Consider the following 19,067-nt stretch of genomic DNA (forward strand, 5'->3'; position numbering starts at 1 on the left):
TCGACGGGCCCACTATGGAGGAAACCGATCGAGCGGGGGGGACCGGGACTCTCACTCAAGTGAGATCATTGAGTCTCGACCTCAGTGTAGAGATGGTCATGTTCCCACAGAAGGAAAATGAGTCATCCACGAACGCTGCTGCTGCATGCTGAAATGCCCAGGCATACAAAGCAGCGATCGTGACCATCAGATGACGACAGAAATCAATCACACCCAGAAGAGCACGGGCGAACCGTCTTTAAAAAGACGTGCGCGTGCAGCTCTTTCAATGAGAGGAGGAAATTCACTCTTTCAGCGCTGAAGCGACCAGGGAGAAGCGCAAAGTCTGGCAGACCACTGCTCAGATCGCAGGCGATGCAGAATCTCGCTGGGTACCGCCGTCACACCAACACTGAAGAGGACGCTCGTCTCGAAGAGTCTTGAACAGTGCTTTCAGGAGTGAAGAGGTTCTCTTGGCTCCGAAGCGAAAACATACTGCGGTTGCGTTCACTTCCTCCTTTTATACTCACGGAGTAGGGCGGAGTACGCTATGCAAATTTCCGCAGCCCCAAGGCATTGCATGCCATTGGCTCGTGTTTTAATACTCGAAGAGGATTGGCTTTCTATGCGAAACCCCCAATCTCCGTCACTTCTGACGTAACTCGAAGTGACTACGATAGGGAACTACATTTTTTACCTAGACCCACACATTTTGTGAATATTCAAATTATCCTGTTTAAATGTTTTATTGGTTCAGTCTGAACATTTTGAACAATAATTATTAAATCAAACAACAATATTGTTAATGATAATTTAAAAGTTAATTTTATTTTTTTCCAAAACGCTATAAATCGAAATAAACCTCAAACAAATAGTACAAATTTCAACATATGCATGAAAAAAACAAATTATTAATACCAATTTCAACATATGCATGAAAAAAACGAATTATTAAAAATGATCAATAAGATATTCAAAAAAGGGATGGGCACCCCTCCAGCACATGCACACACACACACACACACACACACACACACACAGGCTACATAACATGTGAGCAAAGCGGAGCAGCATGACGCTTAAATATAAGTTAAAAAAAAATAAATAAATAAATAAACATTTCACATTTGTTTTTAATAATATTACATTACTTATTTTTATTATTTCATCTATGTTGAGTAGGCTATGAAAAGGGAACCGCATGAGATGAGTAAGATAGGATCAAAATTCAAAAGCTGCCCAATATCGGAAAATATTTGGAGTGCGTCAGACATGATTTTGACCACTTATTAAGTTTTGTTTTGTAGAAAGCTTGTAAATTTCGTTTCATATAAATTGTATCTTCATTTTAATAAATGTTTCATCGACAAATTGACTGGATTAATACATTAGAAGTAAATATCAGACAATATAATCAGGACACAGAGGCGCGCAGGTGAACCGGAGCGCGTCTCATAATATGAACCGAAACACCGCGATGCTTGCCTCACACAGGCCTGAGAACTAAGCTACAGAAAGCTTTAAATATCTACTTTTAAACAAAACAATTAAAAACTAAAATAAATTGGCAACTCTCTGCGTATGTAGGCTAATTCGAAGTATGCGTTTCTCTATGCGCGTTCACTGCGAAGATGGCGAGTAAGCATCATCAACTTTATCTTTGTTGCTGACACTGACAGAAAACACTAGTTTAGCCTATTAATAAACAATTCAAATGTTTCATGCATAATCATTACTTTTGCCGGTTCTTTGTGGCAAGCTTTATGCATACGTTGAGATGCGGAATATGCAATTAAAAACGCTCATATGGTTTCTCTCCCATTTAATTAAATCAATATATGTGATTACTTATAATACAAATGGCTTAAATGATCTACTACTAGTCGACTAGAAAACTAGGACTCATTTTGAGGAATGAATGAACATAATAAACCTCTGTTCAGAGCGCCGCCGTGCTGGATTGTGTAGAGCGCTCATTGAATTTGAGGATTTATCGTGTTTAGGCTAAAAACAGGGCTGGCGCTTATCGTGGTTTGGAAAGAAACTGTATCTTGCAGTACATTTTAAACAAGGAAATATAGCGATTCGGCATGAAACGTTGATAGAGCAGTGAAAGGGTTCTGTCCACAGCAGAATGACACGACAAACTCATTTTTTTTTAAAAATGTCGTTTAACGCGTTTTGGAAAAGAGCTCTTCATTTTAAATATAATTTCAGCTTATTAATAATGTATTTGTAGATCACTATAGGACCCACTATTAACATATTAAAAATATATTTTTTCCAAAAACCATTTAATATAAAAATAATATATTTTAATGTATTAAAAATACAGTTAAACATTTTAATTCAACAAAACCCAGTAAAAAAATATTTCTACAAAACACACAAACACTCTTTGAAAGATAAACTTTAATGCACTACATCAGTAAAGCATTATGAAAACTAAACAAAATACATTAACATAAAATGCATTGATTTGCAGAGGTATTAAACAGAACAAAAAATAAATAAATAAATAAACTAACTGAAAGGAGTAGTTCACTTTAAAAAAAAAACTTTTGCTGATAATTTACTCACCCCCATGTCTTCCAAGATGTCCATGTCTTTCTTTCTTCAGTCGAAAAGGAATTAAGGTTTGAAAACATTCCAGGATTTTTCTCCATATAATGGACTTCACTGGGAACAAAACGGTTCAAGGTCCAATGGCTAACAGTCAATTTGTCGTGAAAGCATGAGAATTGCTCAATTGCGAGAGTCTCGTGCTGAATGCTTGAGAGTTGGCAGCCCTGACAAATCTTTTTTCAAGTCAATTCATTCATTTCGTTCGTTGAATGAACCTAATGACTCAGAAAAAGATTTGTTAATTTTGATGAACGAGTTTGAATAGGAGAGTTATGAACATGCATAACAGAAAAGAGCATGGCGACCATTTGAGCCTATAAAACTTAAATGTTGTTTTTTTTTTTTTTTAAATGACCGATCGTTTCGCTTGATAAGACCCTTATTCATCGTCTGGAATCGTTTAAAGCCCTTTGAACAGTTTGCACAGAAACTGCCTTTTGGACCTTGAACCGTTTGGTTCCCAATGAAGTCCATATGGAGAAAATCCTGAAATGTTTTCATCAAAAACCTTAATTTCTTTTCAACTGAAGAAAGAATGACATGGATATCTTGGCATGGGGGTGGGTAAGTTATCAGCAAAAGTTTTTTTTTTTTTTAAGTGAACTAATCCTTTAAGTCAAACAAAGTGAAATACAATAGCAAAAAGTAAAGTGGCCAAGTCGTGAGTAAAAAGAGAAGTTCGTGACTTGTTCAGTCTGCCATAGACTCTTTTGGGGACATCAGAACCACCGAGGGAAATCTGGAAAGAATAAAAAAAAACAAGCATTAGTATAAACTTGTTCATTTATAATTCTAATAAAAAGCTGTCACTTTGTTACTTAATTCAGAACACTTACTGAAGTATTAATGCACAAAAGTCAGATATAATTATTATAACAAATAGGATTTTTCTTTATCATAAAGAATTTTCTTACCATGTCTGAGGTTTCAGGAAGACACAGCTCAGATGATCTTGGGCTTGAGCTGAATGAACCTCGTTTCATGGACTCCAGGGCCTCTTTGAGAGATGATAGTATCCCTGGAAGCTCTACAAAAAAAAATAAAGTTGCATGTTATACAAAGTTAGGGCAGAACAAACACTAGTTTGTGTTCTTCATATATAATTTGTATTTTGTTTAAATGGTAAAACATATTTAATGAACCATTACTGTAACTTCCACGCTATTATTAAAGTAATTATTCATTATTAATAAAGACAGAACATTCTATTGAAAGTTACAAGTTGGTGACAGCTGATAACGACTTGATTAAATGTAAAAAAGCTGAATACCACACATAAAATCATATAAATCAGTCCCTAGAGAAAAATACGATTATGCGATTGCATAATTCAATGCATAATCAGGCAAAATACATATTCATGCGGGGGCCGGGGGACGCAATTTTTCAAATACGTGTTAATATATAATAATAGGTCACTTAGCTACTTAGCTGCTACATGACACACTATTGACTGTTTTTGTTGTTATTCATTGATTTGTTGTTATACAAATCAAGAGGATCAACTACTCGACTTGACCTCATCTACTCACGGTTAGGTTTAATATAAAAAAATGTCTTTGCAATGTGCAAATTCCTTGGTTAGGCTAAATATTAAATATAAAAACTCTCATTTCATTATTTAACATCGTTTTAATTTCTCAGTGCAAGATATTTAATAATTGGTTTTATGAAAGCTTATAGTTGGTGATTACAACTTAATTTATTTATCGAATTGACATGAAAACTGACAGCCTACTAATAATTAATTAGATTTTACTATGAATTAAATATCACAAATGTGAAAGTTTTATTAGAGCTTAAAATATATTATAATATTTAAAACACAAGAAGTTACTTAGGGACAATCAAGCCTGTCGTGTAATCACCATTAATAACCTTTTTTCTGAAAACACAGTGTGCAATGTTTTTATAGTTGTATTATGTCACTGTCTAGATCTATAACAATTAAGTTGATAGACGTCAATGGATAGACGTTAACTCGCTTTAGTGTCAAATCAACAGAAACGCCAGTAATCCACAGAACATCGTCATCAACTTCTGAAAATATTTTCTAAACCCAAAGTGAGAATAAAGCCAATTACACTAATCACTTAAACTAATAAACTTACCACCAAGAAGTAAGATCTTTTCTGGCAGTATCTTGCTCTGTCCATGTCGTGGCGGCGCAGCTCTGCGTTGTCCTCTTCACTGCTAAATTGTTCGCGGGAGCTGACGACCTAATCTGCTCGTGTGTTCTCTTAATATTAGATCGGTGCTATCCACATTCACTAGGTCCGAGTCAGTGAAATAACAAAGCAAAATTTGGAAAATACATGATTTCTGTTGAGATATCCGAAGCTATAATGGAATACCACAGACGGTCAGTATCCGTTGTACGCGCCCCGCCCAACATGTAAGTTCAAATGGCAGTGTGTGATTGGACGATTGCCGGCAAGCTTGTTTTGAAAAGATTGGCTCTGATTGGTCCAAATGAATGCAACTGGAAATATTAACTAACATCCACAAAAAAGAAACAACTCTGTTAATATAAACCTAACATGCTTTATAACAAGTTTTTTTATTCATTTTGACTAAACAAATGTAAGAGTCAAGCTTTAAGAAATTTATTTTGTTTTTCTAGTATGTACACCTGATCTTTTATGTTGATGTGTGCAAGTACTGGTATTCACTTGTTTTGTGGAAAAGACTATTTGATTAATTAATGCAGAAGTATAGAAGTGCATTACTTGTTAGTCAAATTTTAGTGCTTTTCATAATTATAACAAATTAATTTAAAAAAGTTAAACCTAAAACACATAATATAAAGTGTGAAATACATATGCATTGAGTTAAGTGTTGGTAGTATTACAAAAAGTGTGGTAGTTTTTGGTATATTTCTTAAAAGCTTAACTGAGCACATATTTATAATTAAAGTGCTACTTCTAGTCTTTGTAGAAAAATACAATTAATTTCGATACATGTTTAATTGCCTTCATGTTAGGAAGGGAATTAAAGGGACTTGAATTTTTAAACTTGAAGTGAACACAAAAATACTTTAATTTAGCAACAAGTATGCTTTCTGTAAATACACTAAAACTTCACTAAAACTATGTTTGTTTTTAGCATATTTCTAAAAGTGTAATTAAGTGTATATTTATTATCATTGCGTTTCTAGTAAAACATTTTTAAATATAATTAAAATATGTTTGTATTTAGCATATTTCTTAAAAATGTAATTAAATACCAATGTACTTCTAGTTCACTTTTTAGAAACATATTTAAAGCATGATTGTCATTAGCATATTTATTAAAAATATAATTAAGCACACATTTATTACCAATGTACTAGCCTAGTAATATACTTTTTTAGAAATACATTAAAAGTATGCTTTTCTATAGTGTATTTCTTAAAAGTGTATTTAAACATATATTTATTACCAATGTACTTCTAATATACTTTTTAGAAATACATTTAAAGTATAATTATCATTAGCATATTTATTAAAAATATAATAAAGCATACATTTATTACCAATATATTACTAATATACTTTTTATAAATACATTAAAAGTATGCTTTTCTATAGTATATTTCTTAAAAGTGTAATTAAATATATATTTATTACCAATGTACTTCTAGTATACTTTTTAGAAATATACTAAAATGCAATAAAATACATTTTTAGTACACTTTAAATAAGCATGTTGTAAATACAAATGTATTATAAACACACTATTTGTATTTCAAATATATTTTTAATACATTTAATACAACGTCTTTTTCACCTGGGTTGATTAGCAATGAGTTGAGTAAAATAGCTACTCTTCTCTAACAGCATTTTTTTTTTAAATTGACCTACTACATTTACCTTGTGCATAGTCCAACAGAGTTCGTTTTTATTTATTCTCCGAATCTTCGCGTATAATCTCATGTTTTTGTGATCATGGCGAACATGCAGCCAAGTTGCGAATGTGTTGAAACCCAACCAATGCGCATTTAACGTAGATGACACGGACGCACTTAAGCTTGGGGCTTATGGCTTACCCTTCAAATAACCGTTATATAAACAGTAGTCACATTGCACTGACGGCAGTTGTGTGGAAACTTTGCACCCTGTCTTTCGTGAACCGCGGACGTCAGTGCAGCTATCGCTATGAGTTCGCGTTCTAATATTTCATATTTACAAGAAGCCAAACGAGTGGCAATTTTTGGAGGCACACATGGAAATGAGATGTCCGGCATTATGCTGGTAAATATGTGGATAAAAAATGCAGCCGAGATAGAAAGAAACAGACTGGTGACTAAGCCGTTCATAAGCAACCCCAGAGCAGTGGAGAAATGTACCAGGTACATTAACACGGATTTGAACAGAGCCTTTACGCCCGAGAACCTCAGGTAGGCTAAATATCGTGCTATGCGTTATTTTGTATACAAGTCTCTGGCGCGTTTATGAATGGCAGTGTTATAAAACTGAGCCAGGGGCGATTCTAGGATTTTTTCAACTGGGGGGCACAAGAGGGGCCACAATAATTACCGAGGGGCCATTCTTATGTTGTGTATTTATGTAGAACTGTAGATATCCAAATAATTTCAAGTTCAGTAAGCTTTAAAATCAGCAATAAACAGTGATACCCTGTTATCTTTTAATAGCAGTTATTTACTGCTCTAAATCAAAACAATAAAATACAATTTATATTAACTTTTCACTTTACAAAAGTGATAGAAAAACTGTAATAAATAAAATAATCCAATGTATTAGTGTCCAACTCACAAATAATAATAGAACAGCCTTATTTATATAAATGCATAATTATATTAATCATTCATATAATAAATGAATTCATAAAACTGTAATAAAATTGTATACATCTTTTTCCCCACATCCTATTCAATTTGCATTTCAGCAGTTGCAGTAAATTTGCAGGGATGAATAGACCAAATCTGCTTATTTCGAGGAAGGCTAATTAGTCTTGAGCATATTGATTGTAAAATATCACATATAATACTTTGTAAGATAGCTACTTTTTCAAAAAGGTATGATTTAGTTTAACGTAATATATGTGGATCATAGAAACAGTGAATTAATTATCCAGTAGTATTAATTATTTATTATTTTGCTATTTAATCATGCATTTTTATTTAATTATCTTTTTTTTTATTTGAGAATGTTTCTGGATGCAGGGATTAAATAAAAAAAAATTCTTTTGACTGATTTTTTTTTTTTTCAGGCCAAGTCATATTCCTGTAACTTTATTTAAATAGTCGAGACCAATAGCGTTTTAAGGAGAGATGTTTTAAACCGATCTAATATTGCCAGTTTGCGTAATTTGAAAGCTATTTTAATCTATGAAAAACAATTACTTATCTTGGCAAATAGGCCTAATCAACCATCTACATAACTTTTCAGTGCATGTTTTTATTTATCTTGTAAGACCAAACAATGCTAACTGGCTGAGGGAAAAGTGAAGTTTCATAACTTTATATATTTAACTTTTAGGCTATTTAACTTTAACTTTGTATCCCATTAGAGAGCTGACTTATGTTTAACTGAATTGTTTACTTTATTTCTCATTGTATAGCTTATTATAGCCTACCTATTAGGCTACTTATACTTTTGAATGGGATATTATCATTAAAACTGACATTTAACAAAAAACAGGGTTGTGTAATTTTATATATTCTAAAATATATAAAATATTCTTTAAATGTGTATGTTTTTACTTTACATTCTCTTCACTGTGTGTAATACAATAAAACGATACAACCCTGTCTGTTTGTTAATGTCAGTTTTAATGATCAATAATGTTTCACATTTTTAAAATGAAAACAAAAAGAAGCAGGGTTGTGTTTTATATTTCGTGTTATAAATATATGCAGTGAAGATAGTCAATGTGAGTTAAGGTTACCTGAACCACATTTTTGTGGCCATTAATATGTTTATGATAATATGTCCATTTATAAATGAAATGAGGCAGAGTGCTGTTTTATATGTATTTCGTTTTATCGTTGATGAAAAGAAGCAAAGTTGTGTTTTATACCATATAAGAGATAACCGGAGCAGTGGCGTATCCAGGACATTTTTTGGGGGGTGGCCAAGATGGGACACAAAGCTAGAGTGGGGGGGGGCCATCCATGGCATAGCGAAGTTAAATGTGTATACGTACGCAGCCGACCATGGTTGAAATCCCGGTCCTTTGCTGCATGTCACATCCTCTCTCTCTCCCATGATTTCCTGTCTCATAACTGTCAAATAAAGGTGTCTATCCTGTTAAAAACAGTCCTAATCACCAATCACAGACAGTCCTCAAGTATCTCGGTTATTCGGTTATCAAGGTTATTTTAACATGTCTATTTTTAATCAGTAATTATGGTCAGGATAGGGTAAATATTTTCTAAGAGCTATTTTCTTGAAGTTGATTTAAGTCCTTGTCACTTCACAAGTTAGATTAGATTAGCAAAATTAAACTGATCTTAACTCAGCCTATAGAATAACATGTATCAGTCGTCAGCTCATCATCTGTGTCACCTGTATTGTTACCTGAGTTTGCTTTACTAATTGAGGCACCATCTTGTGGTTACATGAAAACACAGAAATCCAACAGGAGAAACCAAAATGCAGATAGGACTTTATTAAAAAGTGTATCTGTAAAAGCAAAAGCAAAAACTAAGTTTGTGAGGAAAAAACAAAACAAAATATGTGTTGTTTTACATGCTTTTACATGCGTTACATGTTTATGTTATTATTTGGCTTAGATATAATTTGTAAGAGATAGGCTACTGGAATTTGAATTTCTTAGTTAGTTCTTTGCCACTTGCCAGGAGTGTTTTTATTTAACCACAAGAGGGGACTTAAATAAGTAGCCTAAAGCAAACACAGGTAACAGAAAATGGCCTGATGACTGAATAATTTCATTAGGATGCCTTGTGATGTATTGAAAATGTGCAAAAAGTGTTTTTCAACCCAGACAGTATTCATGTCCAAGGCCTTGATGAAAGTATTGAAATGTTGGCTTTGATTCAGCATACATTATAAGTTTTTAAAATTGTAATGGCAAGTTTTAGAGGTTAATGAAAACAGCATCAAAGGTATAAGAAACTTTCCGAAAAGGCAAACTGTAATAAAGAGAAAAGGTTTATTCTTGTGAGGAGGCCTCTTTTCAGAGCCGCAGCTACCCAGCTCGGAAAACCAGAAGACCTGTTTGATTTACCACAAACATGGCGTTTTATACAGTAAAACTCCTCCTTCCTAGTTTCTGTAACTTTCCGCATCTGTTGTCTCAAAAGGTGACCATGCCCCTCCTTGCCACCCCAGGGCTCTATAATTAACATAAGAAACAGGGCCATTTGTTCTACCACTCTGTGTGTGAGTGTGTGTGTGTGTGTGTGTGTGTGAGAGAGAGAGAGAGAAAAACATATGATGGCTATTATTCATATTAGTTAATATTAAATTTTTCCACAACAACTTCCCCCTTTTTATCATTCAGATTACCCATAATCATAATAATAAAAATCAATAGAAAAATTCAGTCGTATCATCACAGTTATACTCTTCATATCCGATTTTTGTATATCTGAAAATAAAATGCATCATCCCTTGGCACCGTTGGCCACCCACATGAAGTTCACGTCCATAAAGATATGCTTTCTGTTGTGTAGTTTCATCTCCAGACTTTCCGTCCAGGCTTGTTGCAATATCCGCTGGTCAGGTCTAAGTCTTTGTTCTCCCTTCAGCCCTGCATGAGGAGGTTCTATAACATAGTGTTGCACTGTTCCACCAAAAAAACTTCACACCTCCACAAGAAAAGGCACTGAATCTGGGAGCAAACGCTGGTTCCTCTTTCCGAGGCAGGAGACAGTTGTGAACTATAGGTAGCAGGAATTCTGTGATTCAAAAGAACATACGGTACAACAAACAACAAAAGCGTACAGCATTCTTGATGGTCAGAGATTTGAAATGGTCAGATTCAAATTTATCTTAAATTTATGTACTTCCAAAATATGGTCAAGGGAGAACAAAAGAAGATCTTACTAGCCCTTACACTGTTTCTGGCATTGCAAACCAAACACAGAGATTAAATTGAATTAATGTCCAAAAACATTGTTGAAAATAAAATGGACAAAATACAAATGTGCAGAAACAAAACAAATAATAAAGTAAACTCAAAGTAAAACAAAACAAAATCAGTTATCAAATGGTGTTATCTATGTGTCTGCATTTAGCTGTGTCTATGTGTAAATTCATCATGCCTCAAAACAAAGATTAGGGAGTTTTACAATTGTGATGCAAATTTGGCCCTGTTGTAACAGGGAGCCAGGATGAGAATGTGAGTATGAGATGTGTTCTGGCTCAAAATCTTCCCACACCAATGTTTTTGTTAAGAAGCATGATAAAAGTGCAAAGTTCCTGTTGTGAGCAAAGCATTCTCATGGTCAATGCAGTTGTGAAGCACATTGTAATCACATGGTAATTCTACCTCCTTTATGTGGTTTTACTACAGCTATATGGAGAATAGCAGAGTTATCCACTAAGGTGACACATTCAACAGTCATTATTCAATTGGGCACATTCCTGTATCAAAATCTGCTCTGCTCTGTAGAGAAAAACAAATTTTGAGTTTAAGTATACAGTTTCTTTTCGCCCTGGCGCTTCCCATCGAATCAGTCCTGCAATTTGTTATATAACAATTTTTTAGGACATTTTTGTCCCCTAAACCATATTATATTTGGCCATTGCTAAACCATATTATATTTGGCCATTGTTAAACCATATTATATTTGGCCATTGTTACCATTACATCCCCCTTTTTGATGCATGAATTCATCCTTGCATCAAATTAACACAATGGTGTCCTCATCATTTGAAGGCTAATAGCCCTCAGTCTTACATTCTATTTTCTGTCAAGTCAGGTCATGCTGTACAGACTTGTCAATGTCAGTCATAATTTCCCCTTTGTTTACATTAATCATAAACGTTAAGGGCTCTCTTGATAATTCGATATCTTAGCCAATATGTCACTTTGTTCTTGCCATAAAATTATCAACCTCTCTTGAATTTGTTATTCGCCTTAATTCTTTCCAGAGGTTAATGATACACATTATTCTGATAGAGCAACTCCTCTAAACTCACTCTCATCAAGACATAAAGTGCAATCACCATAAAATACATCTAAATATGAACCGTTCATATTTCTTATTTTTTTATCTAAAAAGATTTACAGTTTAAATGATATTTTAGACCCTGCGTATTTCTATATCTTTTATCTAATTATTTTCTATGGCCTCTTAACTATAGTTTAAAACATGTTTGTTCATTATTCTTTTGATTTTAGAAAAGTCAGCTGTGTTGGTTTTGGTTCATTATCATTAAATTGCTTCAGCTTCTTTGTCTGAATGAAAAACAGAAAGATAGAGTACACAGACCTTTCTTCTTCAAGCAGTCTCTCTCTCTCTCGAACAAACGAATAATCTTTTCAACAGCCTCCTAAGACTGTAACTTAGACAGGGTAAATTCCTTACACTAAACTTTTGACCTTTGTTATTCAGACTTTTAGTTGTCCTAATCTTTAGCCACCACCATGTCTCTACCCTGATATGCTGGATTTTGCCACACACTCCTTGCCCTTAAGGCAATTAACATCATAAAAATGTTTGTCAATGTCTCCACATCAGAAGCATCCAACTGTGGTCTATGTTAATGATGTTTGAGACACCCCATTGTCTGATAAGATTCCCTGTGTCTCACACCGGCCCCATTTCTACAATCGACTACCATTTCTACCAGAAAGACTCGGGAGATAAGATACTGTACGATAAAACATTTTATTAACAGCCCAGCAAGCCATTTATGCAATAAAGTTCTTTGGCGTAGGCCCCGTCCGTAACTCGCGATCCGAGGGTATGGATTCTGCATATCCTGCCTGAAGATGAAGGCAGGGGCGCAGCCGACCCCCTCTTGGAGTTTTGGAAGGGACCGACCTGGTGGTGGTGGGAAGGATGGAGCAAAGACCGTCTTAGTGGAGGTGGGGAGGATGGTGGTTGGTGAAGCGTCAGCATCTGCGAACTCAGACAAGTGTAAGTAAAGGTCTTTTATACTTCGAGTATTAGAACGCGATTGGATAGATGAGAAGTAATAATGACGTGACAATTGAGTCTTCCTGGCAGAACTTGCGCTGCGCTTTCATTTGTTTAGAATGTGTTGAATTACAATGGTGAAGAAACAAACTAACTTTATCTAACTAATCTTTTATCTCTATGATAATTAAGCCATTTTGGAGGATGAGTTCATTCTAAAGTATATTTGGGAGTGGACTCTTGGTCGAGGCAGACTAACTGTATCACAGTCCTCTGAGTCCCCTCTCTGATGCCCTTTGCCCAAAGTGGCATCACATTCCACTCCCTTCGCACAGTTTACACCTCCCTTTCCTGGTGGGCAGGTGCCCAGTAGCGGTGAAACCCTGCCTTAGGTTGTCTTTTAGGGCTATCGAAGATCGTACCCGTCGTTGGGATGACACCTCATGCATACTGGTTACAGCTCATCCAATTGGGCAGAATTATCAAAGAGACTTTTCTAAAAATTGACAGTTATGACTTTTCTCGTGGGTGTTGGTGAGAAGACATTCAAGAATCATCACAGTCCAGTAGGACAGTATTTAATTAAATTAACCTTTTAAACATCCTCAGCAAAATCACAATGCTTGGAAATTTAGATCACGACCGTACATTCAGTATACATCTACTGTATATCTGTAGCCTAGAGCCATCGATTCTGAATGGTGGAGGCTAAAGAAAATGAGACAAAGAAGTTACTGGTCCTAAAATAAACTAATCAAAAAAAATGTCTCTTCTATCGTATAAGGTCTGCATTATTTTAAAGACGTCTTTAAAGTCATTCAGGTTTGCTCCTAAAGTATTTACAAATTGTCCTCTGCTTATCAATTCTGAATTGCCTCTAGCATGATTGCGTTTATCATTTCCATATCTATGGTTTTCAACTGAAAACGTCTCTGGTTACTTACGTAACCTATGTTCTCTGAATAGGGAACGAGACGCTGCGGATAGCGCAGTGGGATATTCTCTGAATATGCCGATTGTCTGAAGCCCAATAGAATCACGCCAATTCATTGGCTGATGGCGCTCGCGCAATCTGGCCCCGCCCCGACGCAATTACGTCGCATAAACATATACGCGCGTGCGCCATCTTCCCCTCAGATTTCTCTGCCGAAAAGAAGACTGTCAGCAGCGCAAGGAGCTTGGCCGCTAACGCAGCGTCTCGTTCCCTATTCAGAGAACATAGGTTACGTAAGTAACCAGAGACGTTCTCTATCATAGGTTCACTCAACGCTGCGGATAGCGCAGTGGGAACGGGATACCAAACTCGCCAAGCAAAGAGCGCTGTAATGACTGGTATCGAAAGATAATGACTACAAACGGTTCAAACAGAAAGAATCTGGGAACCCGGGGTCATGTCAAGATCCAAATTGTAGAAACGTACAAAAGTGTGCGGAGAGGACCATCCGGCCGCAACACTAATGTCCTCTAAGAGAGCTCCCCTGAAAAGAGCTTGAGAGGATGCCACACTCTTGGTGGAATGCGCTCTAATGCCAAGAGGCGAAGGCAAACCACGCGCCTGGTAGGCAATCGATATCGCCTCTGTGACCCAATGAGAAATCCTCTGTTTCGATGCAGCAAGCCCACGGCGGCCAGCACCAAAACAAACCAGAAGCTGGTTAGATTTCCTCCAACAGCTGGAGCGGTCTACATAAAACTTCAAAGACCGAACTGGGCAGAGCAGATTAAGCTTCCTATCCTCCTCAGAGGAAAAAGGCGGAGGGTGGAAAGCGTTAAGGCTAACAACCTGAGAGCGGAACGCTGTGGAGAGAACCTTAGGAACATAGCCTGGCCTAGGTCTCAAGGAAACTTTGACTAACCCGGGAGCAAAGTCTAAGCATGACTCACTAACAGAAAGAGCCTGCAAGTCCCCTACCCGCTTTAAAGAAGACAAAGCCAACAAAAATGACACCTTAAGAGTCAGAATCCGATCTGGAGCTGACTCTAAGGGTTCAAAGGGGGCCTCCTTTAAACCCTCCAAGACGACAGAAAGATCCCAAGAGGGAACTCTAGGGGAGCGAACTGGTTTCAGGCGCCTAACCCCACGCATGAAGGCCGAAACTAACCTCAGTTTACCCAAAGGAATCTCGTCTGACTCTCTATGTGCCGCAATGGCTGCAACATAGACCCTGAGGGTGGTAGCCGCCGCCCCGGAGGAAAACCTCTTTTGCAGGAACTCCAACACTGAAGCGACAGGGCAGTTAACTGGGTTCCTATCACGTGCCAAGCACCAAGACACGAAAACCTTCCATTTGGAAGAATACAGTCTTCTTGTAGAAAGAGCTCTAGCACTAGCGATGGTCTCCTGAACGTCAGTCGGGAGATCCAAGCCTAATGTCGACGACCCCTGATCGGCCAAACGTACAGCTTCCACATGTCCGGGCGAGGATGCCAAATCCTGCCCTGAAGTTGGGAAAGCAGATCCTCTCTGATTGGAATCTTCCAGGGAGGCGATTCCAGCAGAGGAATTAACTCTGAAAACCATGGCTGAGACGGCCAGAATGGGGCTACTAGAAGGAGGCGGACTCCGCTCTCCCTCACTCTGGCCAGGACCGCCTGGATCAGTTTGATGGGCGGGAAGGCGTAGAGTTTCTGCATTGGCCAAGGGTGGGCGAATGCATCTATCCCCAACGGAGCTGGAGGATTCAGGGAGAACCAGAGCGGGCATTGGGATGACTCCTGCGAGGCAAAGAGGTCCACCTCCGCTTTCCCGAACACCTCCCAGATCAGGGAAACTGTCTGACGGTTCAACATCCAATCCCCCGACTGGAGTTTCTGCCTCGATAGAAAATCCGCTGCGAGGTTCAGAACCCCTGGGACATGGACCGCTCTCAGAGAAAGGAACCTGCTCTGAGACCATAATAGAAGATGACGCGCATGCCTGTCCAGGGTGCGAGATCGAGAACCTCCTTGCCGGTTTACATGGGAAACTACCGCCATGTTGTCCGTCCTGACAATGACATGGTGACCCTTTAGAAAAGGGAGGAAATGGAGGGAGGAAGACGGCTCTCAGTTCTAAGCAGTTTATGTGCCAAGCGAGGGTCACGCCCGTCCAGACCCCACATGCTGGCCTGCCCTCGAAAACTGCTCCCCAACCGGTTAGAGAGGCATCCGTCGTAAGCATCTGGCGACGAAATACCGCTGAGCTGGAGTAAGAACACTCTTCTCCACGTTCAACCTCAGGCCGAGAGACTGAATATGGCGGAGAACAGTGTCCCTGTGGTGGGTAACCAACTCCCTGGACTGGGCTAGAATGAGCCAGTCGTCCAGATAATTGAGAATACGGATGCCCTGGAGCCGCAAGAGGGCCAGTGCTGCATCCACGCATTTCGTGAACGTTCTCGGTGCCAGGGCAAGGCCAAAGGGGAGGACCTTGTACTGGAATGCCCTCCCTCCAAAGGCGAACCTGAGGAACTTTCTGTGACGCCGCACGACCTGGATGTGAAAATAGGCATCCTTGAGGTCATCTCCTGGTCGAATCTGAGAGATGATGGCTTTCAACGTCAACATCTTGAATTTCCCCCTGAAGAGGGCGAAATTTAGTCTGCGGAGGTCTAGAATGGGACGCAAGCCGCCGCCTTTCTTCGGAACCAGAAAATAACGGCTGTAGAAGCCTTGTTCGGTTTCCTCCGCAGGAACCTCCTCTATAGCCCCTTTGAGAAGGAGGGAAGAAATTTCCCGCTGTAGCACAGAAGCCTGCGTGGCGCTGTTGACTACAGTAGGAAAAATCCCGTTGAACCGAGGGGGGTTGCGGCAAAACTGGAGAGTGTAGCCGAACCGAACTGTGCGAAGAATCCACGGCGATACCCCTTGTAACCGCTCCCATTCTGGAAAGAAATGTGAAAGAGGAAGAGGGGTGTTGCAATGCATATGACATACCTGAGTGAGGGTGTCGTGCTGAAGGTCGTGGAGTTGCAAGGTTGGCCGTGCAGGAGAGCCCTTGGCGTCCTGACACGCGATGAGAGGTGCTGAGGTCTGGGTGACCGGGCCTGCCTGCTCCAGAGAAAAAGGAAGAGCGTTTCTGAGGACGTGACCGGCAGTCAAAGAGAGTGTCGGGGGAGAGGGGAGAAAACCCAGGGTGTCTCCTTCCTCTCGCACCGGGCTGCGTAGAAGCGGTGAAATATGGCCTGCTCTTCGAAACACGAAGGTGGCGAAGGAGACAGGGTAAGAAAAGGAGAGCTGGTTGGAGGTGGACAGAAACGCTTGCGCGGTCTGTCCCAACCTCGTGCCTGTGGAGGAGCTCTCCTTTTTCCGACCAAAGGGTCAGGAGCGGGACGAGGCAGCTGGAGCGGGCGGCTTGTCGGATCGCTTCAGCTGCACACGTTTGTGAGGTCGCTGACGGGGGAACGGGCGACTGCTGGCTCCCCAAACCGTGGGAGGTGGGGGACGCGCTGGGTCACTCCTCCTGAAAGAGGACTCTGTTCCCTGAGAAAAACGTTCTCTAGGTCTTCGGGCAGGGGAGGGAGCGGGGGATTCCCTAACTCTCCTGGGCATGAACTGCTTAAAAGCGGCGGATTGAGACTTGGAGGAACGGAATTTCTCGACCACTGTATTGACCGCCTGCCCAAACAGACCTGACTGAGAGATAGGGGCGTCGAGGAGGAAAACCTTATCTCTATCGCGAATTTCAGTGAGGTTGAGCCATAAGTGGCGTTCCGCAGCAACCGCGCCAGCCATAGAGCGGCCCACCGCACGTGCGGTATGTTTGGTGGCCCTCAAGGCCAAATCCGTGGCCTTACGCAGCTCCTTCACAGCCTCAGGAGTGACACCACTACCCTCATCCATCTCTTTAAGGATATCGGCCTGGTAGGCCTGAAGGATGGCCATAGTGTGAAGGGTCATGCCTGCCTGACCAGCCGCTATGTAGGATTTCCCGATGAGAGAGGAAGAGGTTCTACATGCCTTCGATGGAAGGAGAGGACGTGCCCTCCAAGATGGCGCCGACGATGAAGCAAGATGGCTGGCCAAAGTATCCTCGATCGCCGGAATGGCAGAGTAGCCCTGTTCCACAGAACCCACGAGGTTGGTGAAATCAGCAGCTGACCCATTAGTGAGACGCGAAGAGAAAGGCTGCTTCCAGGATCTGGAAATCTCCCGATGCAGATCGTTGAAAAACGTCAATTTTCTCCGTTGGGGCCTAGAATTAGGGCCACTGAAAAACCTCTCGTCGAGTTTGGAGGACTGCGATTCGCGGGGCTTGTCAGGCCAGTCGATCGCGAGTTTCTCCGTGGCGCGCGAAAGCACATCCACAAGCTCAGAGTAGGCCGCGGTAGGCCGCGTTTCCTGGCCGCTAGGCGGGATAATGTCATCGATGAGAGCAGGCCCGAAATCCTCGGAGTCGGAAGCCGCGGTAAAGATGACGTCCTCCAGCCCGAAAGAAACAGAATCGCGTGCTCCCGGGCTGGGGCACAAATAATCATGAGCGAACTCGACCGGCGAGTGAGCGAGCTCGGGAGATGGAGGGAGAGAAAGAGCGGGGCCCGTCTGCTCAAACTCCACATCCTCGAGCTCAACATCCGAACCCCAGGCCGCGGATCCTCGAGAAGCCTCGGGAGCGCGACGGGGGGAAACGAATTTAGAATCCTTCTCAAAAACCGCAAGCCGAGAGCGGAGAGTTTTTAGAAGTAAATTATCGCAAAATTTACATTTAGAAAAACCCAAAACGGCCTTGCGCGCATGTGAGAAACCCAAACACCTGATGCACTTACTGTGAGGGTCGTCGCTTGCGATGAAGCGAGCACATGGCGGAGAGCAACGTCGATAGTCCATTGCAGCTTCACTGGAAGGAGAACAGAGTTCCACTTGTGCAGTCGCTGAAGTGCAAGAATCCGAATAATCCGTTATAGGCTTTAGAAAAACCGAGACGAAGGACGATGTGATCGCTTCGTGAAGGTAGAGAAATCTGAGGGGAAGATGGCGCACGCGCGTATATGTTTATGCGACGTAATTGCGTCGGGGCGGGGCCAGATTGCGCGAGCGCCATCAGCCAATGAATTGGCGTGATTCTATTGGGCTTCAGACAATCGGCATATTCAGAGAATATCCCACTGCGCTATCCGCAGCGTTGAGTGAACCTATGAAAGAGAACACAGTTTTACTATAAATAGCTTATTATCACTTATAACACACTCAGATAACAGCTTTTAGCTGTCATCAAATTGTTTCAGCCAAACCACAGCTTATTTTCTAAAATCAACATCAGCTTCTAAAATCCTTTCTTGGTCAATACTAACAAGCTTTTTACACAGTTTACATTTATCAACTGTTAAACCTGTAACACTGCTTGCTTAGCCTATTTTGTCTTTTATAAAAAAAAAATAGTAATGCTTCAAATTTCATCTAAATTTTATTTGTCAGGTTCCTAATGGCCATA

General features: G+C 39.8%; 1 protein-coding gene and 1 long non-coding RNA gene across 4 annotated transcripts in view; one reads left to right on the plus strand and one right to left on the minus strand.

Annotated features, from left to right (window-relative positions):
* Positions 1-2,272: 2,272 nt before the first annotated feature.
* LOC148981658 (uncharacterized) lies at positions 2,273-5,706 on the minus strand. 2 transcript variants are annotated; one of them, XR_016168255.1, is made up of 3 exons: positions 4,716-5,706; positions 3,519-3,631; positions 2,273-3,343 (listed from the first exon to the last, which is right to left on the minus strand). It is a non-coding gene; the product is annotated as an uncharacterized LOC148981658 (long non-coding RNA). The 2 variants fall into 2 exon arrangements; XR_016168254.1 differs by lacking the exon at positions 4,716-5,706 and having other exon boundaries at positions 3,519-4,070.
* An 883-nt stretch (positions 5,707-6,589) lies between these two features.
* Positions 6,590-19,067, plus strand: part of aspa (aspartoacylase) — a 285,896-nt gene continuing 273,418 nt past the window's right edge. Inside the window, exon 1 of one of the 2 annotated variants that reach the window (XM_089129993.1) lies at positions 6,590-6,982. In XM_089129993.1, coding sequence (XP_088986119.1) covers positions 6,741-6,982 — 242 coding nt within the window. In that variant the 5' untranslated portion in view covers positions 6,590-6,740. The remainder of the gene's footprint in view (positions 6,983-19,067) is intronic. The other variant, XM_089129992.1, reaches the window with a different exon arrangement.

The sequence above is a fragment of the Pimephales promelas genome, chromosome 4 (genome assembly GCF_988280905.1).
Source record: "Pimephales promelas chromosome 4, fPimPro1.hap1.1, whole genome shotgun sequence".
NCBI classification, from domain to species: Eukaryota; Metazoa; Chordata; class Actinopteri; order Cypriniformes; family Leuciscidae; genus Pimephales; species Pimephales promelas.